Source organism: Thunnus albacares, chromosome 11, assembly GCF_914725855.1.
Source record: "Thunnus albacares chromosome 11, fThuAlb1.1, whole genome shotgun sequence".
Classification (NCBI taxonomy): domain Eukaryota; kingdom Metazoa; phylum Chordata; class Actinopteri; order Scombriformes; family Scombridae; genus Thunnus; species Thunnus albacares.
Window position 1 is genome coordinate 27,190,307 of NC_058116.1, and position 27,638 is coordinate 27,217,944.

Below are 27,638 nucleotides of genomic sequence, written 5' to 3' on the forward strand. Positions count from 1 at the left end.
AGTCTCCTTCCGCTCGGGTCTGTGCCCGTGAACTGAACACACGAACACGGCGGAGATAAACCATTTCTCTCCGTAGCAGTTTGGTTCCACAAATACCTCCACTGCTCGCCGCCACCTGTAAGTTTCCACCGCTTGGTTTGTGGGTGTTTTGATCTTTACACTTTTCTTAACCACAAAACGTTACTTAACGTCTCTTATTTACGCAATGACGCTGGCCAACTTTGGTTTAAGCGGTTGGCTCGGTTCGGGCTATGCACTGGAAACGAAAACACGTCTCATGTTTACACATAGTTAGTAGGACGAGCCAGACATTAAAGATTAGCTAGATAATCCGGTTTCTATTAAGTCATTCAGAAATATAATCAGTTTGACTCCATATAATTGTATATCTTAAATCGTGCAGTTTGCTGTAGCTACATTAAAAAATTAATCAGCAAATAGTCTAAGCCAGTGAAAGTGGGCTGAGCAGCAAAACACATTTAATTTCTATGCAACTGTAGTAAAATCTAGTTTAACAAGTCTTTTAGTTGTCTCAGTCATTCCTGTCGTTGTATATACTCACTATCCACAAGTAAATAGTCTTGTTATCAGATCAGAATATATCTGTTTGTTGCACTGCATGAATAATTGTTGATATTTATTTGGCTAAATGTTAATACAGATGTAATATTAGCAATTAAAAGGTGTTGTTTCTTCTATCACAGTGGTATATTTAACCATATGTGACCTTCTCAAAGTATTGCAAGGATTTCCACTGTCAGATTAATGGTTGTCAAAAGGGCTGCAACTAACCATTACTTTCATTATTGATTAATCTGCAGTTAAGGCCTGTTTTCTAGATTAACTTAACAGTGAGAATGCCTGTTTTTAATTTCCATCATGCGTGACAGAGAAAAGCATTACATCATCAGATTTGAGAAGTTGAAAGCAGCTTTTTTTTTCTGTGGTCAAAATATCATTTTAGCTGGTGAAATAGTGGAACAGATTTGCTGAATGTTGGCACACATCGGGTTCCTGTTGTTTGGGAATGTGGGATTGAAGTCATCATTGCTTTTAATGACTTGCGTCCTGAGCTCTGTTCCTTTTCTTTAATCCAGCCTGGCAGCTTAAAGTGTGCCAGAGGGCAAAGTTCAACCAGATTGCATAAGGTGTTTCATAGTTATCACGTTCAGTCTTGCAGGCAGGTCAAAGTGCTACAATGGTACTTTTTGGTAATATCATGTGTGTCTTATGTTATTGTATAAATGTATAATTGCACTTTTTTTTTTTAGTTATGAGTGGAGATATTTACAGAGCGTGTTTAACTGTTTCAGGATCGTAGTAAATAAATCTAGTTTTGAGTGAGTTAAAGGTGATATTTCATACTTCAACATCTTGTATTTGCTTACATGATACAAAAATAATAATCCTCACAGTCTAACATCACGTACCTACTAAAATACATATTTACAACTAGAACTGCAACAGTTAGTCAGCTATTTGATTAGTCAGCAACTATTTTGATAACTGAGTACTAATTTTAGTCATTTTTTTTAAGCAAATATGCCAAAAATGGTCTGCTTTTAGCTTCTTAAATATGATGATTTAATGCTTTTCTTTGTCATACTTGATGATAAACTGAATATGTGTGAGTTTTGAACTGTTGTTCGTACAAAATAGGAAATTTAAGGATATAACTTTTTTTAATGAAAATTAGTTTAAGCTAACTCTGGTGCAAATGTTAACATTTATGTTTAAAACTGTACTTTGTCCCAATAAATACAACAACTTTGGGGAATTATAATGGGCATTTTCACTATTTTCTCACATTTTATAGCCAAATTTAATTGAGAAAAGAATCAGCAGATTGATAGGTAATGAAAGTAATCATTGCAGCTTTATTCACAACCATTTATCTGACATTAGAAATCCTTGCAATACTTTCAAAAAGCCACGAATGGTTATAACCACAGTGAAGTAAAACAGACATCAGACTCCTCCTGATGAGCTGAATATCCACTGTTGAAAGTCGACTCTTTTTTTAATAACATTATTTTTATAACGTTTTCATCCACAGACCAGAATGAATGTGGGTGTGGCACACAGTGAGGTGAACCCAAATACTCGGGTCATGAACAGTCGAGGGATCTGGCTGACCTACGCGCTCGGTGTCGGGATACTTCACATCGTGCTCCTGAGCATACCCTTCTTCAGCGTGCCGGTGGTGTGGACTCTCACGAATGTCATACACAACTTTGTAAGTCTCTCGCACACCATCTTCGTCGCTCTCTTCTCCCCCCCCCGAGACAAAACCAAACCACGCTGGGCCATTTTGAATAAAGACATTTAAGTTAGCTGTAGCCTAAAAGAGCCCGAGTGTCTGTTAAGCTTCTGCTGCCGAGGCCTGCGCTTATGTTTGTGTGTGTGTGCTTGTTAAGATATGCTCTATTTTTGGGGGAGGCCGTCCTTGTTGCAGAGCCTGGCGCGTGACCTATTATGACGATGATGATGATGATGATATCCCCACTCCACATAAGGTCCGTAGACCAAAACTGACCTCTCATTGTTACACGGCCGGCCTCAAATGAAGAAACAAAGTCGATTTGTGTGACATCATCAAGTAGTGCGAGCTCGAAGCAGTTTGCGAGGATTGTGTTTCACAGCCAATACGGAGGGCTATTAACAGTAATGGCTAAGGTCAACTATAGCCTATTGTTTTCTACACAATACAGCAGCAGTGTGTTGATTATGTCTTGGCTGTTCGCCACCGTTTTAGTTTGATTACTTTTCCTTCTGTAACGCACGTTTTCCATTTAAAGCTGGATTCCTGTGTTTTCCACACAGAGGCATGTTCGAAACGAGCGTCATTCCCGAGATGGCAATAAATCTGCATCATCTCGTCCTTTTTTTTTTCTTTGTGGCTCTTGAATGTTATCGTGGTGGCACGCAGAAGACGCCTCAGGCAGGAGATGTGTTTTAATTCTTTTTTTTTTTTCCTTTCTGCTTTAAACGCTCCGCAGGCCGAACACCAAAAACTCCTGCAGGAAATAAAAGTTTTTATTCCCACAAGTTTATCAGCCTCAAACTTTACATATTTAAAAAAAAAAACAAACAAACCTTTTGCTACTTTTTTTCCCCCCACATGGTGAACAATATTCAAAACCTGCTGTATATTTAAACAGCCACGATTATAACCAAAACTCATGCAGTTATAACAGAGAGAACAAGATGGAAACAAGTCCTTCCATCTCTGTCACACACTATATTCACTGCACTACTGACTGACTCTTTGTCTCTACAGGGAATGTATGTCTTTATGCACGCGGTGAAAGGAACGCCTTTCGAGACCCCCGACCAAGGAAAAGCCAGACTCCTCACACACTGGGAACAGCTGGACTACGGCGTCCAGTTCACTTCATCGAGAAAGTTCTTCACCATCTCACCGATCATTCTGTACGTATTAGATATCCTTTGATTCTGTCCTGTCCTTTTATACTGATCTGATAATATCAGTACAAAATAAAACTGATGGGCATGTGCAGAGTCAAACCAACAATGAATTGATCTACTTAGAAGTATTGTGTGTGTATCCGAAGCCTGATATGTCTTAGAACTTCAGTAGAAAGTCAAGAAGTTGTGATATGTAGCACAGAAAGCTGTAAACAGAAGCATGTTCTCACTTATGTGCAGCAACGTTACACAGAACTACTCTCTGGAGACTGAAAACATGATCGCTGTTGTTCGTCTTTAGAGCCGTTTCTAAACAAACTATCGTGATCATAATCTTCAGGGTGAAGGAACGTGTCACCTTGTGCAGCTGTGTGACTCACTGACATGTTGTTAATAGTTTTTAGACAATGACAGAAGTCTACAGCTCCAAGGAACAAGATATATCAGGCTTTGGATACACACACAATACTTGTAAGTAGATCAGTTCATTGTTGGTTTGGCTCTGCACGGGAGACTGATCCTTTAAGCACTGATGCAGAAAGTAACATGAAAACAGAACTTCATCAATGCTAACAGATCATAACAGTGGTGTTGAACGGTTGCAGAACAGTCATGGAAAATGAAACGCTGAAACTTATACAAACCTTTTTTTTTTCTGTGTGTCGTCTGTTTTCGCTCCACAGATACTTCCTGGCGAGTTTCTATACAAAATACGACACGGCGCACTTCTTCATAAACACCGCCTCGCTCCTGAGCGTGCTGATCCCCAAGCTACCGCAGCTACACGGAGTGAGGATTTTCGGTATCAACAAGTATTAAGTTATTGTAAACGCGGTGCCTCGTAGCGACACAAGTTAATCCCTGTGTAGTCCGTTCCGCCGATGTGTAAACTAAAGTCGAACAATTTGTGTAAATGTCACTGTCGTCATTTAGATATATCTGGTTTAAGATGAAAAGTTAAAAAAAACAAAAAACAACAAAAAAAAGGAGTAGGTATGTAGATGACAGGATGCCATACGCATTACTAACTTATGTGAATATTTAATGATGTATTTTTTGGCCTGCATAGACCCGGGCTGGCCCAGGTATCAGTGAGGCTTTTGAGTTGAGTTTGTTTTTTTTTTTCCTTCAGTTGCCCTCACTTCACACGGTGACACAAATTGTGAATATGTTTCTAGCCACAAAGATGTCCCAAATGTATTTTTCAAAAGATGTTTACTTCGTAAGGGTAGGAGCCTGTGGCTCGTCGTTTATTGGTACACTCTCATTTTGTAACGGGTGTCAAAACGTATTCATGCTTGAGTGAGGAATCATAGTCTTTTTATTTGCATCATTTCCTTTGTATGTGAATCATTTCTCAACTCAATCAACAACAGGGCAGGCTTTTTTTTTTTCATTGTACAGTTTGTTTGTTTTTTTTTTTTGTTGTGAATGTCTTCTGTGTTCAAGAAAATGTAAATGTATGTAGAAATGAGACAAACTCTTGTCGTCAGGTTAAGTGTTTACTGAGGGAGGTCTGCCACGTCTCTGTGATGAACGTAGATTCATGTAGTTGCTGTCTTTAGATTATGACTTTTTGCTATCATCAAGGCAGCTAGTCCTGCTTTGTTTGGCCATAGCTCATAGTACTCTTGATATTTCTTGTTCTTAATCTTATTAAATTGTTTGTGCCCTCAAAGTGTTTAATGTCTCGTGGTTGTGTATTGAATGGTTCCCTTTCCAGTCTTACAGATGGTTACATCTCTAGAAGCATTGACAACTTATTTGATGTTTCCATAAACTTGATGGATTGTAGATTGATCTGACAAATAACATGGATTTATCAGAAGAGTCTGACTTTGGCGTTAAACTCGTATACGATAAACTGCACGAGAATAACATGAAGCAGCTTATAAACGATCATCAGAATGATCTCTAATCAAATGATTTCTGAAAAAACGTCTCCAGTAGAACACAGAGTACAAACTTAAACATGTTGTAAGAGTTGATGGATGCAGTCGGATAATAAAATTGCAAAAGTCAGTTGCAGAGATGCATCACCTGCATTTCCAGCCTCCCTTTAAATAAAAGTAACAGCCTCTTCAATCTTGATGCGTCAAACTTTACAAAAACCTACAAACAGCTGATGTTTAATATCACCTGAAGGTTAATGTGACCAAATAATTTTAATTATTTTAGCTTGTACAGTAGATGCTAACAGTTGTAAATGTTGATCCTAGCTGTAACAGCCGCCGGCTGCAGGTGGCATCTACAAAAGTTACACCTCAGTGAACATGACGGAAACAACTCATGTTTGTTCCTAAAGTTAAAGGAACCTGCAGCACAGGTTAGCACATGTACAACTAGTCTGACATACAAATCAGTCTGCAGCTCAATGTGAATGAGTGTTTTCAGTTTAATCAGCTGATTTGCATCAGATTCATGACGGCCTAGAGAGCCCTCGCAGCAGCTTTTATTATTTTCATTAACTCATGCTAACTTTATTGAGGAGATTTTGTACAAGTTTCTGTGTCACAACCTTTTTATATTAAAAAAAAAAAGCAAATCAGTGTTTTTTATCTCATGGAAACACTTCAACCATGATGGGAACTTTTCATCTACACACATGCTCTCTTAGCAACAAACACCACAAGATTAAAAACTTTATTTAAAATAAACACTTATGTGAAACATCATGATAATCAGATCTCGTCCAGCTGATCAGACACATTTATTTCCTGCTTCCCTCTAAACTTTCATCCAGCGTGTTGAGATCCTCACACTGCTTCCCCAAGACTCCTTTATAAACCTCGAAACGATGGTTCAAATCTTTCTGTGAGTGGATTTTATATTTTGTCCCTAAAGCTCCGTCAGCGAAGGCGCTCCCGTAGAACACACGACCGATCCGGGAGTGGACCAGCGCCATGGCGCACATGACGCAAGGTTCTCGGGTCACGTAAAGGTCATATCCGGTGCATATGTACGGCTGAGCGTTCCGCTCTACGTCAGACGTGTTTTGAGAGGTATCTGAGGTAGAGATGGATCTGGGCGATGAATAGTGGCAAGCAGGGTATCTGTCAAAGCGGTAACCACCACCACCCTGACTCCGAGCCACAAGGTCGATGCAGACCATGACCGCGTGATGAAGAGGGTGGTCGCCTCGGCAGTCGTGGCCCACCGCGATGATCCTCTCCGTCGCCGGGTCGACCACCGCCGCCCCCACCGCCTCCATCCCTAACTCCTTGCCCTGTTTGGCGGCGGTCAGAGCAGACGTCATGTACATGTGCATCCTGGCTTTCTGAGGCGAGGTAAAGAGCTCTCCTCTCAGGGCGACAGTCACCTGTTTGTCTTCGTGAAAGGAAGTGGGCCAGTGTTTGCTCGCCAGCTCAAACTGGGGCCGCGTCAAGGGGGGACGAGCGGGGACCTTCACCACAAAAGGCTCACCTAATCCATCATGTCTAACTTCACCCGAGGGCAGCAGAGACTCCACGCTGACCTCCTTCACGTGTGGCGCCTCGCTGACGAGGCACAGCAGGACCTCCAGGGGGTGAGGGCCGCCCTTCTCTTTGCACGCTCGCACCCTCTTGACGTGCTGGAGGCCGTTTAAGGGGTAGAGGCTGTTCAGCTCCCTGACAAGTCGAGACGTCTCTTTCTTGTTGACAATGGGTGCAGCGAACGCCTCTATCAGCTCGACGTCTTGTGACTGCTCATCTGACAGTACAGGATAAGCCACCCAGGAGTCGGTGTCACACACCGGCCCTTTCCAGCGCTTCGTCTGTGGCTCCATTGTTTCGGTGTCCTCCTGTGAATATATCATTTCACACCAAAGTGAAACATAGTTAGTGCGTTTGCAGGATAGAGCACATGATGACAAAGCCCTGCAGTTGTGTTGTCTGTCTAATACAACAGTTAAAGACCCGCGATTAGTCGATTAGTTGATTAGTCGGTCACAGACTATTTTTGTCATTTTTAAAAGAAAAAATATAAATACTCTGCTTCCAGCTTCTTATATTTGAATATGTTCTGGTTTCTTTAGTCGTCTGTGACAGTAAACATAATATATTTGGCTTGTGGACTGTTGGTCGGGACAAAAACATCTTGGGAAACAGTGATCGACACTTGATCAATAATGAAAATAATCATTTGTTGCAGCCCTACTGTGATGCTATTTGCATATTTTTTTTGTATTTCCTTAAGAGAGATCAGCCTGCAGGTGTGACTGTGATCTTTAACAGTCAAAAACAAGCCAGTTGTAACTTCAATGACATCTTGTAATCATTTCTACACTCTGGTTAGACATAGTGATGGGTTTCAGTAGGGCTGTGAGTAACAGTTATCTTCATTATTGATTAATCTGTCAGTTATTTTCTGGATTAGTTGTTTTGTCTTTAAAAATGTCAGAAAATGATAAAAAGTGTTTTCACTGTTTCCTAAAGTCCAAAGAGACGTCCTCAAACATCCTGTTTTGTTCCAACCAACAGTTAATAATCTAAATATATTCAGTTTGTTATCAGTGAAAACTAAAGAAACAAGAAAATATTCATTTGTATTTTGTTATATTCATTAGAGAAGCTGAGACCAGAGAATTTTTAGGGGTTTTTTCCTTAAAAAAATGACTAAAACCAATGAATTGATTACCAAAATAGCAATTAATGTTTTGTGGATTGACTAATTAATTGACTCATTTTTGCAGCTCTTATTTTTCTGATGGTAGATTATGAAGCCATAAAGTTCAGTGCTGAGCTTCTCTGAGAGGCTACTAGACACTAGATTATTACATTTGTGACACAAATAAGATTTACTGTGATTTCTGTTAGAATGCAACAGGATACTGACAAAACATACAATACATACATGACATAACAATACATCAGCTTCTACTAACTTTTTATATGCACATTTTGATAACGACGCCTTAAATATAGTTACTAAAGGAGTTGTGACCAACATATGTACTGAAATTTAACAGTTCAAAAATAAACCCGTCAGCGCTCTCTGGTGGACGATCGATGTAATGGTGACACTTTCTAAATGACCTCAAACACATTTAGTAGCTTCTTGCTCATATCAGACAACATATAACAGATACCAGAGAACATCCATGATGTAAACAACGCACACACCAGACAACTTTTCATATTTTTTTATATGTTGTAGTGCTGAAACAAGAAGCAGAGAAATCAACCCTGATTGCAGTTCTGACTATTCATTAATGATTACAGTCAGTCAAACATTTGATGGTTACAGATTCACAAAACAGCAAACGGCTGCTTGATCTTCTGATCGGAAATTTTATACTTGAATCTTTTTTTGGCTGCAGATCAAGAACCGTTCTTCTGTTAATATTAAATAATAGTGAGTTATTTATTAATCCCTTAAAATATTCAAGAGATTTACACAATCGTTAGTTGCAGTCCTTTATGTATGTGTTGTCACAACAGATCCAGAGCTGCAGAGAGATCAACAAAGCTTAAATTGATCCTGCAACTAATATCTGTCCATTATTTTCTCCATTATTTTTTAAGTCATTTGGTCCATAAAATGTCAGAAAAGGGTGTAAAATGTCGATCACTGTTTCCCAGAGTCTTCAAATGTCTTGTTTTGTCCATAATCCGAAGATATTCAGTTTACTGTCATCGATTACTGCAGAAACCAGAAAATATTCACATTTAAGAAGCTGGAATCAGAGAATTTTAACTTTTTTTACTTTAAAAAAATGATTCAAAATGATTAATCGATTATCAAAATAGTTGGCAATTAATTTAATAGTTGGCAACTAATCGATTAATCAACTAACTGTTGCAGCTCTGGATCCAATTAATAAAGACATGAAATATAATTCATAAAGCAGCCCATTTTATGCTTCATGATATTGGTGACAGTTGTTTCCTGCAGTCTCTCTTCATCTCCGTCCCAGGATAAGCTTTGTCTTCATCACTTTAGGCACATGCCGAATGGTCAGTGACACTCTGGTTCCTCGGGTCAGTGTCTCCCCCGGTAGGGCGCCGCCGGCGGCAGCCAGGTTCAGCACCTTGTCCGTCAGAGTGTCCTGGGTGCAGGCTTTGATGCCATGAAGGAGACGTTGGTACATTTCATCCTGCAATATCAGAAGGCTGCGCGGCCTCACCAGCAGGGAGAGCAGGTAGCGGTTCTCCTCTGTCAGCGGAGCATCATCATCATCATCATCATCATCATCCAGGCTGCTGACAGGTGTGTAGAAGTCCAAGAGGGTGTGAGAGCCCAGGCTGATAGTGGTGACCGTAGGGTGGTACAGAGGGCCGTCCTCATGTGGCATAATCCCCTCTCCTTCTTTATACTCATTCACCAACACGTGATTGGCTGATTTCCCACTGAATGCACCTAAAGAGGAAATTTTCTCACAGTACTTCTGGAGCCAGTCAGGCATCTTCTCTGCTAGCATGCCTTTAGGATGCGGTAACCCTCCCCAGTTCTGAAGCCTCCTGCCTGACAGCTGAGTCCATTTAGTTTTTGGAGACCTGTAGACCTGCTGCAGAAGATATGACTCCTCATCCTCTGATATGAAATCTGGGATGTAATACACTGTCGGTGGGGCGTCACCTACGACAAACTGCTTCAACTCCTCCAAAATACAAGCTGGGTGATCCATGCCTCCTTCAGAAACATGAAATGCTTGTTAAAGGTGAAAAAAATGCTAAAGCTAACTACAATTAGAATAGTTGACTGGAAATCTTACCAAAACGTCTAATATTTTAGCGTAAACGCGCAGGTTGCCTAATTAACGAGCAAACACTAAAATATCACGTGTCTGTTAGCAGCAGTCAGTTCCTAACATGTCACGTGATCCGAGGTATTTCCGTGTATGTTGATAGCATTAGCAACCTTTAGCTCCCGCGAACCATTTCCACACACTTTTATGCCTACAACACATGAAGTACAGTACAGACAAAGCGACAGACCGATTGTATGATCCATTACAAGTTCACTGATACATATTAAATGGGAACTGGTTTGCTTTTCTGCAGTTAGTGAGCCAGAAAAATCAGAAATGGTAAAAATCTTGCACACATGAACGTTATGGTGCATTTGATGTACGTAGGAGAACTCGAGCCGTGTAAATGACTTTTACTTTCATTCAAATAAAATGGTTTCCGTCAGAGACATTAGAGGACAGGTTCAAAGTTTTTCCAAGTTTGACTTAAAATAAGTCAGTTGCCCAAATGAACACTGAAACACGTTTTTCTTGCTGTAATCATTCCTCCGTCCAGCTTCAGCCGTCCAAATGAGTCAAATCAAGTAGATATCTTTCAATGTTAGTCTTTTTAGTGCCAAACTCAATCTTTTTGTTGCTATACAATATAGATGTCAGTATTGTTATTTTAATTACATCAAATTTTATATTGTTAAAATGAAGCATTCGTATGACACTGACTGTCAACAAATATCCAATTATTTTCTCATTTATCCCTTCGTTAGTTTGAGTGTTCATCAGAAGTACTACATTTCTGAGACCCGTGAAGGCAGCACAACTAATTTCAACGTTTGTAACGTTTTTAAAAACAGCGCCGTTATATACAGAAACCAAAAAACTAATACACTCTGACTATGAAGTGACAAAAATTCTACTTTACCTCTATAGACATTAAAACTTTGATGGGAAATGCCGCATGGTTAAAAAGGCCGATAAACGGCTGGACTCCGTTTTTACTTCCTTGTGCAGCAGACTAAAGTGTCCCCAAAGAGGGCCCAAGCTTCATTTTCAACGATTCTTTAAAAAAAAAAAAAAGCTTTCTAAACGAATAAGTGTATAATTTATATTACTGGGTCGTTATTTTATTTTATTTGAGTGTCTTTTAGCTGGTTATTGTCACTTAATCTATTGTCACGAATTTGCCGACGCACGGAATTATTTACATGTGACACAGCCAGACGTCTTTCCCTGGAGGAAATGTCAGTCAAGAAACAAAACAGAGTAAAATCGTGCTTCCTGCAAGCAGCTCTTAAGTGCCTCACTATGCTTCCCGTTATTGGTTTGTCGCTGTGAAATTTAATGTGATGCTACTAACATATCTGTCTCCGTTTTTTTATATATTTTGTGAGTTTAAAATTCAGTTGAAACTAAGGTGAGGTCACCCTGATTTATTAGACTATTTTACCTCACAGCTGGTTAACTTAAGGTGCATGACTATGTTCCCTTCAAAAGTAAAACATCTACAGAGGCTGCTACAGTTTAGACACACACTTTGGTGCAATCCTTCATTTGGAAAAGCCTCCTGCTCTAGACTGGTTTTGGGCATCGAGACAAGCTGTGATGACACTGGAGCTGCTGTGTTGGATGAGACAGGTGCAATACTGGGAGAGTCTCTGCACTCACAGACACAAGTACATCTGAGGTGAGTGTAGTTTGTATTAATTCCTAAAAGGACAGGTTCACCAAGTTTTCAAGTGGTCTTAAAACAACAGTCAGGAGCCCAAATGAATATTGAAACATGTTTTTCTTGCTGTAATCATTCCTCCTGTTCATACTGACCATTAGAAGATCCCTTCATAATACACTTACAATGTAAGTGATAGGGGACAAAATCCACAGTCCTCCTTCTGTGCAAAAATGTATTTAAAAGTTTATCTGAAGCTAATATGAAGGTTCAACGTTCAGCATGATTACAGCGATGAAAACCTCTTTCACTGTTCATATGGACACCTGACTGTTTATTTTCCTCAAAACTTTATTTATTGGGTTTCTAAACAGATAACAGACAAGTAGTATACCGAGCTTCAATTGAGACTTTAAGTAATTACAAAAGGAAATAAAAAATAAGCAGCTGTGTAATTACATGGCAACTGTAAACGCAAACATCTATATGTGTGTACACATACACTTACACATATGTAGAGTACACAACAATAAAACAAAATGAATAATTTCAATAAATTAGGTAAGAATATTGAATCTGGTCTTGGAGTTTGTCCGTCCGGGATGGCAGTGAAAGTTAGTTTGTCAGCATATGTGAAAAATGGTCCCTGTGTCTTCTTAAAACTGGTAGATGACCCTCTTAGTGTACACTTATTTTTTCCATGTTAACAAAGTAGAAAATATCTCTAATCTTAGAGTGATGGGTAGGTGGAGCAGGGGATTTCCACTTGACAAGAATCAGGCCAAAAGAGATACAACAGCTGTAAAGTTTTTCATATGATTTGATATCTTAGGTGTCAGGATGACTATAAATAAGGCAGTGATGAGATAATTTGTGATATTGGATTGAATATTTCCAACCAAAATGTAAAAAGGGTCACGTCCAAAACAGAACAGACAGGATCAACATACATTCTCAACAGTCTAACCTTAGCTCAGTGATAGCACCTCATTGTTGTTTTAAGACACACTTTAAAAAATTGTGAACTTGTCCTTTATCCTACAGGACCGGTGGCATCATTCCCACAGTGGCACAGCAGCTCCACAGGGAAAACATCGAGCGTGTAGTCCAGGAGGCTTTGGAGAGGAGCGGCGTGGTCCCGAGCCAGCTGTCAGCCGTGGCCACCACGGTGAAGCCGGGTTTGGGCCTGAGCCTGGGCATCGGTCTCGAGTTCAGTCAGAGGTTTGTGAGGACACACAACAAGCCCTTCATCCCCATCCACCACATGGAAGCCCACGCCCTGACCGTCAGGATGCTTCAGCCCGTCGCCTTCCCCTTCCTGGTGCTGCTGGTTTCTGGTGGTCACTCACTTCTCGCTGTGGCTCGAGGAGTCGATGACTTTCTGCTTCTGGGTCACAATCTGGACGAAGCTCCTGGGGATACGCTGGATAAAGTGAGTTTGGCTGTCGTTGCTGTTCGTGATGCTCAGTTTGTGATCATGAACTAAACTAACATTGTTTTTGTGTGGATTCACAGGTGGCGAGACGTTTGTCCCTCATAAAACACCCGCGGTGCTCCACGCTGAGCGGAGGACGAGCTATAGAGCTTCTGGCAAAGGACGGTGACAGGGCGAGGTTTCCTTTCAGGACTCCTATGGGACAAACTTATGACTGCTGCTTTTCTTTCGCTGGACTACGGAATCAAATTACAATGACAATAAAGAAAAAAGAGGCAGAGGAAGGTATGATTACAACCAAAACACATGTACCAGTGATTCACAACAAGCAGCTTAACCCTTTGAATATTGTGAATTCAATGTTTACTCAGTTTGGTCATATTTTCTCCCTGAACCTGTATTTAAATGAACAGCTACATGTACAAGTTTACTTCCTGTTATGAGATACATGACCAGGGGAGAGAAACTAACTAACTACACAGGTGTAACAACATTAAAGATCCCCTCCAGACATGTTTAAAGACATATAGATATCAATTACTTCCTTAAAAATCCTTAAAATGACAAGTAACAAGAAGAAAAACACATTTCTGAGTGGAGATGAGCTTTAATTGCTGCATGTGTTACTTGTTTTCCCAGTATTCTTACCAGTTGGTCCAGATAAATGTGATATTTCCTGTAAAAACATGCAAAACATGTTTTCCTTCCCTCTGCAGGTATAGAACAGGGGACGCTGTTGTCATGTGTGAACGACATCGCGGCTGCCACACAGCACACGGTCGCTTCTCATCTTGCAAAGCGAACACATCGAGCCATCTTGTTCTGCAATGCGAACGGCCTGCTGCCGTCACACAGTCCCACCTTGGTGAGTGCGTTTCTGTTGAATAATGAAAAATATGTTTTCTTCATTGACCACTTTAGAGCTATTTTGATGCTTGAGTGATCATTTCAGTCATTTTTCAAGCAAAAATGCCAAAAATTCTGTTGGTTCCACCTTTTCAAATGTGAGAATTTGCAGATTTTCTCTGTTTTATATCATTGTAAACTGAATATCTTTAGATTTTAAACTGTTAGTCGGACAAAACGAGACATTTGGAGAAGTTAACTGGGAATGGATAAACTGGGATGAGCATTTCATACACTTATCAATTAATCAAGAATATATTTGGCATAGGGCTGTGCGATATGACGATATATATCATGTGACCAACTATTTATTCATTCAATTAAAATGTGCTATATTGGGATAGCTATTGTTATTTTACTTTTGCTCTCAGCACACTGTTCTTACATTATCATCCTGCGTATATAAAAATACTGCAAGAGCCTGACAACTGACTCTTGCACTGCTTGTGATTTAAATTTATCGTGCTGTTGCATTAAAGGCTGTAGATGGCAGCGTCTCATAAATAACTTAAATGTAGAGCTATTTAAGGATGAAGTTGGTTTTATTCTATTCTATAAAAGACTGAAACCAACAATGAAAGTATTCTCTGTGCATCCACAGCCTGATATATCTTATTCCTCTGTGCTGTAGAGCTCCATTTTTGTCCCAAAACTATTAAAAACACGTCATTGAGCCCCGCGGCTGCACCGGGTGACATGTTCTTTCATCACCATGAACACACACATTGTAGATTATTTTGAGTCAATCCCACACAAACCGTCCTGCTGCCAGAAATACTCATGAAAGCAACAAATGTGGATTCATCCGCCACTGAAAATAGTCCCCAAAAATACACTATTTCATTCTGTTTGAGTAACATTTGCAAAAAAAAAATATAGCTGCTTGCTGTTAAAGCCTTTTTTAAACATGAAACTATATATTTGTGACCTGCTTGAGAACACTGTGGATATAAATTTAGGTTTTTTCCAGGTGCTGTCTGGAGGAGTTGCAAGCAATCAGTACATCCGTAAGGCCTTGACCATCATCACCGAGACGACAGGCCTGCGTCTGCTCTGTCCTCCGGCCAAATTCTGCACAGACAACGGCGTGATGATTGCGTGGTGTGTATGTTGATGTGATGATCAGTAAAAAGCTTTGAATCAGATTTGTCCTACCGTTGAGTCTGGTTAAGGTTTTTTGTTTTTTGTTTAATCAGGAACGGCGTGGAGCGTCTGAGAGAAGGGAAGGGGATACTGCCTCCGGATGTGGACGTAAGCTACGAGCCGAAGTAAGTCAAACACCCGGAGGAAGGATTTCATTTGAAATTTCAATGATTGAGTCGAGTGAGATACCAAACTGAACTTCTATCACTGTATAAACGTTGTGTCGCAGGGCGCCGCTGGGTGTCGACATGACAGAGGAGGTGAAAGCAGCAGCGATCAAGTTACCGTCTGTGAAGATGAAGATCCTCAACTGACAGACTAAAAATAATGTTTTGTCACTCTGGATTTTTCCCAAATAATAGTATATACTGTGTATATATTTGATAAACTATGTATAAAAGAACATTACACAGATATTTATTAATAAATGTGTTTTTATACCAACTGAAAATCCATTTTTCTTTGCTACATTTAGGTTTTTGAACAATTAAGCCACAATGTTTTATGTCAGTAATGCTTGTAATGTTTTCTTTTATCACAAACTATTGGTGTTTGACTCGTCTACTAACAGTCTCACAGAGCTGACCTCAGTGAACTAAGAGTCCTGGAAATGATCCAGTCTAATTGGCTTTCACTGATAGGAAGTTATTAAGAGTAACAGGTAAGAGGCAGGTGAATGTCCACATATAGGAACCTTTTCCACTGTGACAATTGTACGAAGGTGTTTGAGGCTGTAAACTGACCTTTTTCACAGCAGACATTCTGACCTTTATTAGTTGTATTATTTGTGCTTTTTCCTACTGAAGCGGTTTCTGTCCTACAGATAACCGATACCCAACACAGACGGCTGTCCTCGAACGTAGTTCCCAAAATCTACAGACGCACAACCAACCTGGCCTTGCTTAGGGAACCAGAATTCAGCTTCTATAATCACCAGCTGTTGTTGAACCACTACCAAAGGGCCTATATAGTCAAGTATGTCCCGACAACGAAATGTGTAGGTGCAATAGGTGTTGGAGGTTTGAAAGTAGTCCAGGATGGCCTACTAACAGGACATCACTGGACGAGGCCCACTCTGTAGGCCCTAGCCCTAATAGTCTAGCCAATTAGACTCCTAATTATAAACCCTCAACTTAATATTGTATTGAAACTCTACCTCTGACACATATGTGACTATATATTAACTTTAGTCACTGAACCTGAACCATTAGTACTCTATTATTTAGTAAACGGCACTAATTTTTTATCTTAATAAGAGTCTATAAATTTTTAATCTCATCAATTTCAAAAACTACTGTCAGCTTATCCTGAGGGAGGCGTCTTTTCTTCTAACACCAGAGAACCTCAGAGATGAGCACGAGTCAGGAACTTTGGTTGAAGTGTATAAAAATACAAACCAGTTTTATTTGGTTTTACAAAGCAAGCGATCTAAAACTACAAAAATAGTCAATAAAAAACTAAAAATAAAGAGAGTCTCTAAGAGATCTCTCACAAGGAAAAAGCCTGGTCCTCTTCTCCCAAGGAATCAAGGATCCCCTCTTCTCCTGCACATCTCACATATTGTCTATCTACAAGACATCTGACTATTTCATACCGATGTTTCATGACTTTACATAAAATAACTTCACATTTTGAGATTGTAATCAAAGGATTTCTGCAACATGCATGAACACAGCTCCTGTATTGCCTCAGAATTTCAGGTGGTTGCCTAAGTTTTGTGATGTTTGTTTGTATTTGTATAGTTATTCTTGAAGGTTCAGTTCTAGTTTAGTACACATTGCACAAGGTGTGCAAATTTCTGAGAAATGACATGTCAAAATGTCACAAAAACACATGTTGTTGCTATTCATCACTTGATCATTTCCTTTCTTTTCCTAAATAGGACATTTATTTGGGTTTCTGTCCTACAGATAACCGATACCCGACACAGACGGCTGTCCTCGAACGTAGTTCCCAAAATCTACAGACGCACGACCAACCTGGCCTCGCTTAGGGAACCAGAATTCAGCTTCTATAATCACCAGCTGTTGTTGAACCACTACCAAAGGGCCTATATAGTCAAGTATGTCCCGACAACGAAATGTGTAGGTGCAATAGGTGTTGGAGGTTTGAAAGTAGTCCAGGATGGCCTACTAACAGGACATCACTGGACGAGGCCCACTCTGTAGGCCCTAGCCCTAACAGTCTAGCCAATTAGACTCCTAATTATAAACCCTTAACTTAATATTGTATTGAAACCCTACCTCTGACACATATGTGACTATATATTAACTTTAGTCACTGAACCTGAACCATTACTACTCTATTATTTAGTAAACAGCACTAATTTTTTATCTTAATAAGAGTCTATAAATTTTTAATCTCATCAATTTCAAAAACTACTGTCAGCTTATCCCGAGGGAGGCGTCTTTTCTTCTAACACCAGAGAACCTCAGAGATGAGCACGAGTCAGGAACTTTGGTTGAAGTGTATAAAAACTACAAACCAGTTTTATTTGGTTTTACAAAGCAAGCGATCTAAAACTACAAAAATAGTCAAATACAAAAAACTAAAATTAAAGAGAGTCTCTAAGAGATCTCTCACAAGGAAAAAGCCTCGTCCTCTTCCCCCAAGGAATCAAGGATCCCCTCTTCTCCTGCACATCTCACATATTGTCTATCTACAAGACATCTGACTATTTCATACTGATGTTTCATGACTTTGCATAAAATAACTTCACATTTTGAGATTGTAATCAAAGGATTTCTGCAACATGCATGAACACAGCTCCTGTATTGCCTCAGAATTTCAGGTGGTTGCCTAAGTTTTGTGATGTTTGTTTGTATTTGTATAGTTATTCTTCAAGGTTCAGTTCTAGTTTAGTACACGTTGCACAAGGTGTGCAAATTCCTGAGAAATGACATGTCAAAATGTCACAAAAAGACATGTTGTTGCTATTCATCACTTGATCATTTCCTTTCTTTTCCTAAATAGGACATTTATTTGGGTTTCTGTCCTACAGATAACCGATACCCGACACAGACGGCTGTCCTCGAACGTAGTTCCCAAAATCTACAGACGCACGACCAACCTGGCCTTGCTTAGGGAACCAGAATTCAGCTTCTATAATCACCAGCTGTTGTTGAACCACTACCAAAGGGCCTATATAGTCAAGTATGTCCCGACAACGAAATGTGTAGGTGCAATAGGTGTTGGAGGTTTGAAAGTAGTCCAGGATGGCCCACTAACAGGACATCACTGGACGAGGCCCACTCTGTAGGCCCTAGCCCTAACAGTCTAGCCAATTAGACTCCTAATTATAAACCCTCAACTTAATATTGTATTGAAACTCTACCTCTGACACATATGTGACTATATATTAACTTTAGTCACTGAACCAGAACCATTACTACTCTATTATTTAGTAAACGGCACTAATTTTTTATCTTAATAAGAGTCTGGAGAATTTTTAATCTCATCAATTTCAAAAACTACTGTCAGCTTATCCCGAGGGAGGCGTCTTTTCTTCTAACACCAGAGAACCTCAGAGATGAGCACGAGTCAGGAACTTTGGTTGAAGTGTATAAAAACTACAAACCAGTTTTATTTGGTTTTACAAAGCAAGCGATCTAAAACTACAAAAATAGTCAAATACAAAAAACTAAAATTAAAGAGAGTCTCTAAGAGATCTCTCACAAGGAAAAAGCCTGGTCCTCTTCTCCCAAGGAATCAAGGATCCCCTCTTCTCCTGCACATCTCACATATTGTCTATCTACAAGACATCTGACTATTTCATACCGATGTTACATGACTTTACATAAAATAACTTCACATTTTGAGATTGTAATCAAAGGATTTCTGCAACATGCATGAACACAGCTCCTGTATTGCCTCAGAATTTCAGGTGGTTGCCTAAGTTTTGTGATGTTTGTTTGTATTTGTATAGTTATTCTTGAAGGTTCAGTTCTAGTTTAGTACAAGTTGCACAAGGTGTGCAAATTCCTGAGAAATGACAAAAATGTCAAAATGTCACAAAAAGACATGTTGTTGTATTCATCACTTGATCATTTCCTTTCTTTTCCTAAATAGGACATTTATTTGGGTTTATACATATTTGAATTGAACATCTGAGGGTGATAAATGTTTTAAAACCTATGGCGATTTTTCTGTTGTATTGTTGCTCCTTTACACCCTGAACGCACCTCTGATTTTACACGTTTTACTGTCTCGTCTACTACAAGAGAATTACATTTAAAGTTCTTCCTTCTGTGAATGAAAGAAAAGCCTGAGAACCCAACAAGACACCACTAACACTACAGTTCACTACGGTTTGTGACCCCTTGTTGGTCAACGAGTCTCGGATGGAAAAAGGACTAAAATCTTAACAATAAAACCAGTGTTGAAAGTTCGGCTGTGTGTTGCTGCCACCATGATGTTGTGTTAATGTGTTCACGTTATAATGATACTCTCTCATTACTATTAGATACTAATTATTGTTTTATCAAGAAATGTTTCTTGTTTTATCACTTTTATTTTGTTATATCCCAAAGATTTCTCATTATTTCACAAAATGAATCTCATTAAAACCAAATTTTCTCTTTACATGATCAGTTGTTATAATAAGAGACTTCCATATATCGTTAAAACTAGAAAGATACTCAGAAAATGCTGCGGCTAGAAAAAGTAAAAATGACTGGTTTATATTCCCTCATTAACAAGAAACCAATCAAATATTTATTATTTGTCATGGTGACAAAAGTGTTTCACCTATTTAAGTTTCCCCTTTAAGGGACAGACAAAGACTTTCTTAGACCTCTCTGCTACTATCTGAGAAATTAACGTTATATGCTTAAACCATCCTATAACCTTTGTGTCCAATCTCTGTACAGCAAACGCATCTTTCCTCTGTTACTGCTGAACAGTATCCTCTAATGGTTGGTGTATGAACGGGCAACTATTTCTGCATGATGACAAAACAAAATGCATTTATTAAGGAACATACAGAGTAAACATTGACATAAGAACATGAGTTCAGGTCAAGAAATCATTCACTGTACTCTGAAAAACACTGAAAGCATTTGTCTTATCAGCTCTGTCCTCTCGTGTCAGTTACATCCACCTAAACTGGAGGTTAACTTCAAAAACACACTCTTATCTTTAGCCTACTTATAGCTTCTCTCTCTTTTTTCTCATCTTGGTAAAAAGTCCATAAATCAACAGTTGCAACCGAGGAGAGAAAGTTGAATGACATTATGGCTTATTTATTCTGTTACTAAATACAAAAATACAATGACAATCATGATCGTGACCACATTAAGATGTACACAAAACTTGTAAACATGTCAACCACAACAATACATGTGCATTTTCTTTTTTATCAATTATATTCAAACTTCACCCATTTCAGCCACATTTCATTTCTTTTACACTTTTCAATTGGAAAAATCGTATCTGTATAGTCTTACAAACACTTTGCAGTCACCTCTGTGTGAAGGAGCTGAATCACTGGTGTGATTTTGCAGAACAGAGGGCAGAAATTTCACAGGACGGTGAAAAAGTTGCAGCTGTTTTCTCTCAGCTCTCACATGACAGTCATGGTACAGTTTTCAAAACCACTGATTCAACAACATTGTGCAATCGTGTTGTTTGTTCTACGGGCTGCAACTCGGGTATCTGAGACACACCGAAAGACAAAACTAATAACAAATAGGAATAAAACATTTAAAAACGCTAAAATTTAGTGGTATTTGCATAAAAGTAAATGTTTGCTCGGGTGTTATGGATGTTCTTCTTTGCAAAGTTTAATACTTTGTATTAAAAAATGAGAGTCTATTGTGCTTTTTTGGAAAGTCGTCTTTGGGACTCAAAGAACCTCAATGTGGTTGTTTCCTGTCAGATCTTTAAAGGAAAAAAATCCACCCACAAACTCTTCAACACTTTCTTAAAAAACAGCTACTTCCCCTGCATTTCTGGTCGCATTTAAGTGTTTTTTCAGTTACAATCATCAGCAGTACAAATGTTAAGGTTTAGGCATCGACCCCTTTAAAAGGGGACTTGTGCTTTTTGTGATTTTGTTATGTTTATACTGTCATGATGTCGGATGTTAAACATGGTCAAAGATTCAAAACTTGAGGTGAACATATGTAAAAATGCTCCCCGCAAGTCAAAAGCCAGGGCTTCAGTCTGCTCTGAACGATTGGTTTGCAAAGTTACCTCTACTTCCTCCTCATGATGATGTCAGATTAGTCACGCATACCCAAATGTCTAAGCTTGTTGCTAAGGTTGTTGCTAAGGTTGTTCCACAGGTTGTCCATGTTGTCCACTCTCATATCTTGGCCTGAACATGTACGCATGTATTTAAGAAGTTGATTTGTTGAGTAAAAAACAAGAAAAGGAAGTGAAATCCTGCTTCTATAGTTTGTTTACATAGCATCCGGAGCGGATGGAAGTTTCCTGAAGCTAACCAATCAGAACAGAGTGAGCTCATCAGGAGGCGGGCCTTAAAGAGACAGGAGCTAAAACAGCCTGTTAGAGACAGAGGCTGAACTGAGGGGCTGCATAAAGGGCCAGTATAAGATAAATAAGAAGTTGTTTAAACTATAAATCATCTAAAGATTTCTCTCCAGATAAGCCACATTGAACTGAAGTTGAAAAATCATACAGGGGGAAAAACATTATAGAAGAGGCAGATGTTTCCATTTCTACTCCCACAGTAGCTTCAACAGACCAGAGTGTGTGCAGCGGTTGTCAAAAGGCATTCTGGGAAGAGAGGGAAACTCCAACTAAAGAGGAAGTGATGAGGCATGTTGATGTAAAGTAGGTAGACTGAAAGAGTAAAGTTGACATCTAACAGTGGAAAAAATATCTGAGGGTGGATTTTTCCTTTCGATTCTTCACCTGTTCCCTTTTTCTCACTGACTGAATTAAGTACTTAAAACTACAAAATGACCACCGTGAACTACACTAGAGCTCATCATGTTTATAAATATTATACTCCTTTGCGCTGATCAGTCCGTCTTTGTCGTCGTCATTCCTGCGGAATATATCATCCATAATCTTCTGATAGAAAGCCTCGTCGCGGGGCTTCCCTCCTTTTTCATACTCCTTCTTCAAGTATTCTTTTACCTGAAAATAAAGCAATACTGTCAACATTCTTTATATTTAGGTTATTACAACGTTATCAAACTCAACTCTGATCATGAATTCTGGGGTCATGTAAAAATACTGGTTTGTAGTATCGATATGGTTCTTTGTTTTGTTTTTACGCTGCTGTAAAGACCTAAATGCCGTTAATAAATTAAAGGTAGTGATTTATAGCCTTTCTTGTAACCTTCATTCAGTGTTTATGATGTGAGATAATGAGATTAGAAACAAGGATGACCTTCACTGTTTATGAGGCAACCAGATAAGATACTTTGAGTTGAATTATTTCGTTCTTAGTCAGCCTGCGATTAGAAAATATGTCAAAAAAAAAAAAAAAAAAAAAATCAGAGAGGGTTGTTAGTTTCTTCTCTGACATAAAATTCAGATGGAGACATACTGTGATGGAGAAACATATTTTTAGGGAAAAGCTTTTAGATTACCAGCTGGGATCCAGACTTACTGTGTATCAGCTGGTTTGTGCTTATTTAACTGAACATTTGTTGAAAATATCCACAACTAAAGCACTTACTGACAAGATAAGAGACATAAAGAAATAGTAAGAGTTAGATGAGAAGATAACATAAAGGTTTGGTTTTGATCTTCTCATCTATCTAGTGGAAAGAAAGCAAAAAAAAAAAAAAGTTTCCCATAATGTCAAACTGTTTCTTTAAGGTCAAAATCTACTTTAAGACTTTCATTATTACAGTTTTGTGCTTGACCTTTATGTGAAAAGGAATGTAAATGTAAATGAATGTGTTTAATTACCACACAGCACATCAGTGGCAAGAGATTATCCTCAAATAGAAAAACTGTCCACATTGCACAGACAACCAAAGGTAAAAGGATTAACTGGGGGCTTACAGCTCATTTCTGCCCTGTAAGTAACCCCCTGGCATATTAATCCAACTATAATTATTACAATAAAACAAAGCCTTTCAGCCTTTTTTCATACTTGAAACTTACCTCGGTCTTTGTGAGACTTCTGTCCTTATCGATGTCTATCTCTCCGAAAGCCTCCATGGTGCGTGGTCCCCTGGACACGGAGTAGAGCTCCACCTCAAACACCACCGTGGCATTGGGTGGTACTGGACCTGTTTCAGTACCAGGAAAACAACAGAATATCAAGATTTAAATAGACCACATGCATTAAAGTTACTGTAAGGAACTTTCATTTTGTGTTGATTGTGTTTTCCCGGAATGAAGACTGCATTTCCCATGAGCACGTCGTAAAGATCTTGGCTAGCACGTGAGTGAAAAAAAGACGCTACTTATTTTTAAATACTTTTTTTTTTAAAACAGCTGTTTGTAAGATGCATAGCGATGAGGTAATGCATCTATTTGTGGCTATATAAGATTAATAATTCTAATATGACGATGGTGAACTAAAGTAAAACTTTGTTTTAGTAGCGTTCATACACCGAGGTTACATGTAAGGATGCATTCACACCTAATCCGGCAATGTGGCACCTTCCTGCAGGGCTGTGTGGAGGTCCTAGTAACGTCTTTGTACTCCCTCATGCTACAATGCTATATGTAATGTAAACAAAGGCTCTTCTGGTCTGCGTGCCGTAGGTCATATCATAAGACTGTTTCATAACCAGTTAAAAGTTCCTTGTAGTAACTTTAATAATAGCATAATCATTACTTGTAATTACTGATCATGTTTAAATTCCTCCACCTTATAGGCTGGAATAGTGAAGTTGGTTGGACGATATTTCAGGAAGGAAAGCAGTTGCTGCATTTCAACAGAAACATTATTTACTTTCATTGGTTGGTGGTTCAATGACATTTTCAGACTTTGTGATGAACTGAACAAAATATACAGAGGCTGTGAGATGCAAAACACAACACATAACATTTTAGAAAATTAAAAAAAAAAAAAAAAAAAAAAAATCAGAAAACACAACAACAGAAAGAAGAACATAACATTCAAGAAACAACGTTTATGAAAACAGAACAAATTTCACATTTTCACATATGTAAAATGTTGTGTTTTCTGTTTTGTTGTGTTTTCTTAAACGTTGTTATGAGTTGTAAAATTTTCATGTGTATTCTGATATGTTGTGTTTTCTGTTTTGTTGTCATGCTTGTTGATGCATTTCCTGAAATGTTGTTGTCTTGGTTTGTTGTGTTTTCGAAAATGTTGTATTTTCAGTTGTGTTTTGCACATCAGGACCACCGTGAAAATAGCTACTAACTACAGAAACATATGAGTAATAGGAGTGGTGACTTCACTATTAACTAAACATAGCCTTTTCTGAGTAGCAATTAGGCCTCAAGAACACAAATCTACAAAATGTAAAAGCCTGTAAGAGATACAACACATTAATCCAGCAAGAAGAGGGACTATTCTAACTAGAGCAACATGCAATTAAAGCTGTTAATATTTATTGACTGAGTAAGAAAGAACTGGGTGGCTTCATTGCAGCTGGTCAACAGTGAGTTTACATTCAGCAGCTTTCAGCCTGGGAGGGTTTTGACTGGATATAAACTGGTGCAGGGGGGCAACATGCACACTCAGCAAACCCCATTTCCTCCACAGACAAAGAGAGAAATCAGAGTACACTGAAATGAAGAATCTCTAGATTATAACACCGTCAGACCATCACACACCAACGTGAAGAGGTTTACAGACAATAGTAGTTGAAGGTGAAACACCGCTCGGCTGTTAGTACCTTAAAAGTGCTCCTGTGCATGCGAGAAAAGAGTGACAGGAAGTAGACACCTTAAAACCTCCGTACATGCTTACAGTACATGCCATGGGGGGGGATGGGTAGCAAACACTGCCAGGGATGTGATGCCCTTTCAGCTAAAGAGCTGTGAAAAGAAGACAAGACAGCGTAAAGGCAGCTCTTTCGTTACAGAAACAATATCACACAATACAGTTGGTCAGTTTGAAAGTGTATATAAAAAAGGATTTATTGTTTATAACTCATTAATCACAACATGCATACTACTACTGCTGAGCTATACTGGTCACTGATTACATTTATTTTACTAAAACATGAAAATCAACTTGCTTGAAACAGGATATCCACCAGAGAGAACATCTGGACAACAACAAGTTATGATTGCAGTGTAATGCAGGTGAAACTTGTGTTATTTGTCTTATTTTAAGGGCCAGTCCGTCCATTTTACACCTAAAGTTCAGTTTACTACTCAGCCAGTGAAAACAGTTTGCAGTTTAATGTCGTCTGTGGTTCTAGAGAAACTGTGTCAGGTCTAAGATATAATAACAACCCTGGTGACGTGATGGTGATTTTGTTTTTATAGTTTTAAGCCTGTTTTTCTCTAGCGAAAATTAGCATTAGCATTTTTACAGTTAACCATAGACAGTAAATGCACTCGCTATCCAAGCTAGCAGGTAGCTGCTAGCATTAGGGTCAGCTCCACCCTCTCGTCCAAATATGGTAACTTCTGGCTCCAAAAATCCAAGATGGCGACAGTCAAAATGTCAAACTCATAATGCCATTATGGTGGCTACTTCCATTATTTTTTACAGTCTATGGTCTAATGTCACATTCTTGTCATTTGGGTTGGATGACAGAGATGCGAAAGGTGTGTTTCACGTCACAGGTCAATGTAAGACAGTTGTATGATTACAGAGTGAGGGTTAAAATACTGTGCATTAAAAATATAACATGTTCGGTAAATGTGGGTTTAATCTCCATTTTGGCCAATTTAAAGCAGCCTTCTTTGCTTATGAAGTGGCGAGTCGGACATGTCAGAGCTTTCAGAAAAATCTGAGTTTACTAGTCATAATTACAACTTAAATGTTGATGTAGCCGCTATTTACAGGTCAGAATCTCATAATTAAGATATGATATGAATGCAGCAGAGCAATAGATTATATCAATTTGCATTATGGGAAATGTAGGATCCAGTATTTTTAGAGTTTGACCCAAACTAGGGACTGAACATCAGGGTATTTCAGCCTCTGCTGCATCAATTTTAAACTTATTTTTTAAAATCTGTCCCTCAACTTTATAAAAGTACAGTACGAAATTGTTTGAGGACCCTTCTGATGTAATGTAATTTTGTGTAATTCAGTGGTTTATCCACCATGTGTAAACTACAGTTACAGACTACAGTCTCAGAATAGTTGCATGAATGAGTCAAGCACTGATTGAAAAATGAAATCCATGAAGTTGTTTCATCATTCTTAAAATGAAGTACAGATGAGTTGCACTTAATGAAAACCTTAAAACCACATTAGGCCTATCCTTTAAAAAAAATGCTCTTTTGTGATTCCTGTGGGCAAAAATCAGTCTGTTACATATGATTACCTTTGCCTTTTTCTCCAAAAGCCAGTACAGGTGGAACAGTTATCTTTCTCTTCTCTCCTGGACACATATCCATCATCCCAACGTCAAGGCCCTTGATGACTTGTCCGACACCCAGAACAAACCACTGAGGGTGCCCAGCTTTGTCAGATCGACTGAAACAGAAAAAAAGCACAAAAAGACACAACATGCTATCAATCAATCAATCAATCAGTCTTCACATCAATGAGATTTGCAGGACAGATATGATTTGGCTCCATGGATTCAGCTAAAATAGTTAAAATAGGCTTTTAAGATTATAGATTTTGAACATACAAAAGGGCTTCACAATTTTATGACTCACACAGAATGCCCATGCATGTAAGCTGCAATCAATTAATCAATCAATCACTGCTTTTACAGAAGAAAGTACAAAAAAAGTACGTCTTATATTTGCATGTAGACTTTTAATATATCAAAGTGGCTTGCAAAGATTTTCTGTTAAGTTTTAAGAGTTTTTTTTCCCTTTCTCATACAACCAACCTGCAGTAGAACTGGGAACCATCTTTGGCGAGGAACCCATCATAATGAACATTCATCAGATCTCCTCTTTTGCTCTGCTTGTCGCATTGCTCAGGCTTGAATAAAACCTCGATCTTGACCTCGCCGTCCTGCTCGTCTGCTGTCGCCCAAACGGACCACAGACTGAGCTGTGAACATACAAAGAGCCACAGTGTGCAGATCACCAACTTCGACATCATGCTGCTGTGTATGCGTGGCAACTTCTGAAAATGACGTTTCAACACACTGGAGCACTGGAGGACGTGGAGAACTGTAGCTATAGTTGAGTTTGTGGCCCTGAGTGCGGACTGTCAGGGTTTTCTGCTTCCTGGTGCCTACAAATCCCACCTCCTCTAGTATATCTGGTCCGCTCAATGAACATGGCCCTCTTTTAACGGTTGCTCATTGGACTGGAGAAGCTTGCCGAGGGAGGTACCTCTCACCCAG

The 27,638-nt window shown here is 39.0% G+C and overlaps 5 protein-coding genes across 6 annotated transcripts; 2 read left to right on the forward strand and 3 right to left on the reverse strand.

Annotated features, from left to right (window-relative positions):
• On the forward strand, positions 1-5,110 carry ormdl1 (ORMDL sphingolipid biosynthesis regulator 1). The gene is made up of 4 exons (XM_044364997.1): positions 1-117; positions 2,057-2,236; positions 3,281-3,432; positions 4,113-5,110. The coding sequence occupies exons 2-4, from the start codon at positions 2,063-2,065 to the stop codon at positions 4,246-4,248; spliced, it is 462 nt and encodes a 153-aa protein (XP_044220932.1). The 5' UTR covers positions 1-117; positions 2,057-2,062; the 3' UTR covers positions 4,249-5,110.
• A 948-nt stretch (positions 5,111-6,058) lies between these two features.
• Positions 6,059-11,100, reverse strand: adat3 (adenosine deaminase tRNA specific 3). Its single transcript, XM_044364994.1, has 2 exons — positions 11,019-11,100; positions 6,059-7,210 (listed from the first exon to the last, which is right to left on the reverse strand). Exons 1-2 carry the CDS (start codon positions 11,028-11,030, stop codon positions 6,140-6,142), a joined length of 1,083 nt encoding a protein of 360 aa, XP_044220929.1. The 5' UTR covers positions 11,031-11,100; the 3' UTR covers positions 6,059-6,139.
• On the reverse strand, positions 8,536-11,105 carry alkbh6 (alkB homolog 6). 2 transcript variants are annotated; one of them, XM_044364995.1, is made up of 2 exons: positions 11,019-11,105; positions 8,536-10,041 (listed from the first exon to the last, which is right to left on the reverse strand). In XM_044364995.1, the coding sequence occupies exon 2, from the start codon at positions 10,034-10,036 to the stop codon at positions 9,311-9,313; it is 726 nt and encodes a 241-aa protein (XP_044220930.1). In that variant the 5' UTR covers positions 10,037-10,041; positions 11,019-11,105; the 3' UTR covers positions 8,536-9,310. The 2 variants fall into 2 exon arrangements, with proteins under 2 accessions (XP_044220930.1, XP_044220931.1); XM_044364996.1 differs by lacking the exon at positions 11,019-11,105 and adding an exon at positions 10,124-10,760.
• A 229-nt stretch (positions 11,106-11,334) lies between these two features.
• Positions 11,335-15,698, forward strand: osgepl1 (O-sialoglycoprotein endopeptidase-like 1). Its single transcript, XM_044364993.1, has 7 exons — positions 11,335-11,780; positions 12,807-13,194; positions 13,278-13,482; positions 13,914-14,062; positions 15,074-15,204; positions 15,300-15,371; positions 15,476-15,698. Exons 1-7 carry the CDS (start codon positions 11,569-11,571, stop codon positions 15,558-15,560), a joined length of 1,242 nt encoding a protein of 413 aa, XP_044220928.1. The 5' UTR covers positions 11,335-11,568; the 3' UTR covers positions 15,561-15,698.
• Positions 15,699-22,114: 6,416 nt separating this feature from the next.
• Positions 22,115-27,623, reverse strand: fkbp7 (FKBP prolyl isomerase 7). The gene is made up of 4 exons (XM_044366884.1): positions 27,174-27,623; positions 26,655-26,806; positions 23,332-23,459; positions 22,115-22,350 (listed from the first exon to the last, which is right to left on the reverse strand). The coding sequence occupies exons 1-4, from the start codon at positions 27,389-27,391 to the stop codon at positions 22,189-22,191; spliced, it is 660 nt and encodes a 219-aa protein (XP_044222819.1). The 5' UTR covers positions 27,392-27,623; the 3' UTR covers positions 22,115-22,188.
• Positions 27,624-27,638: the final 15 nt, after the last annotated feature.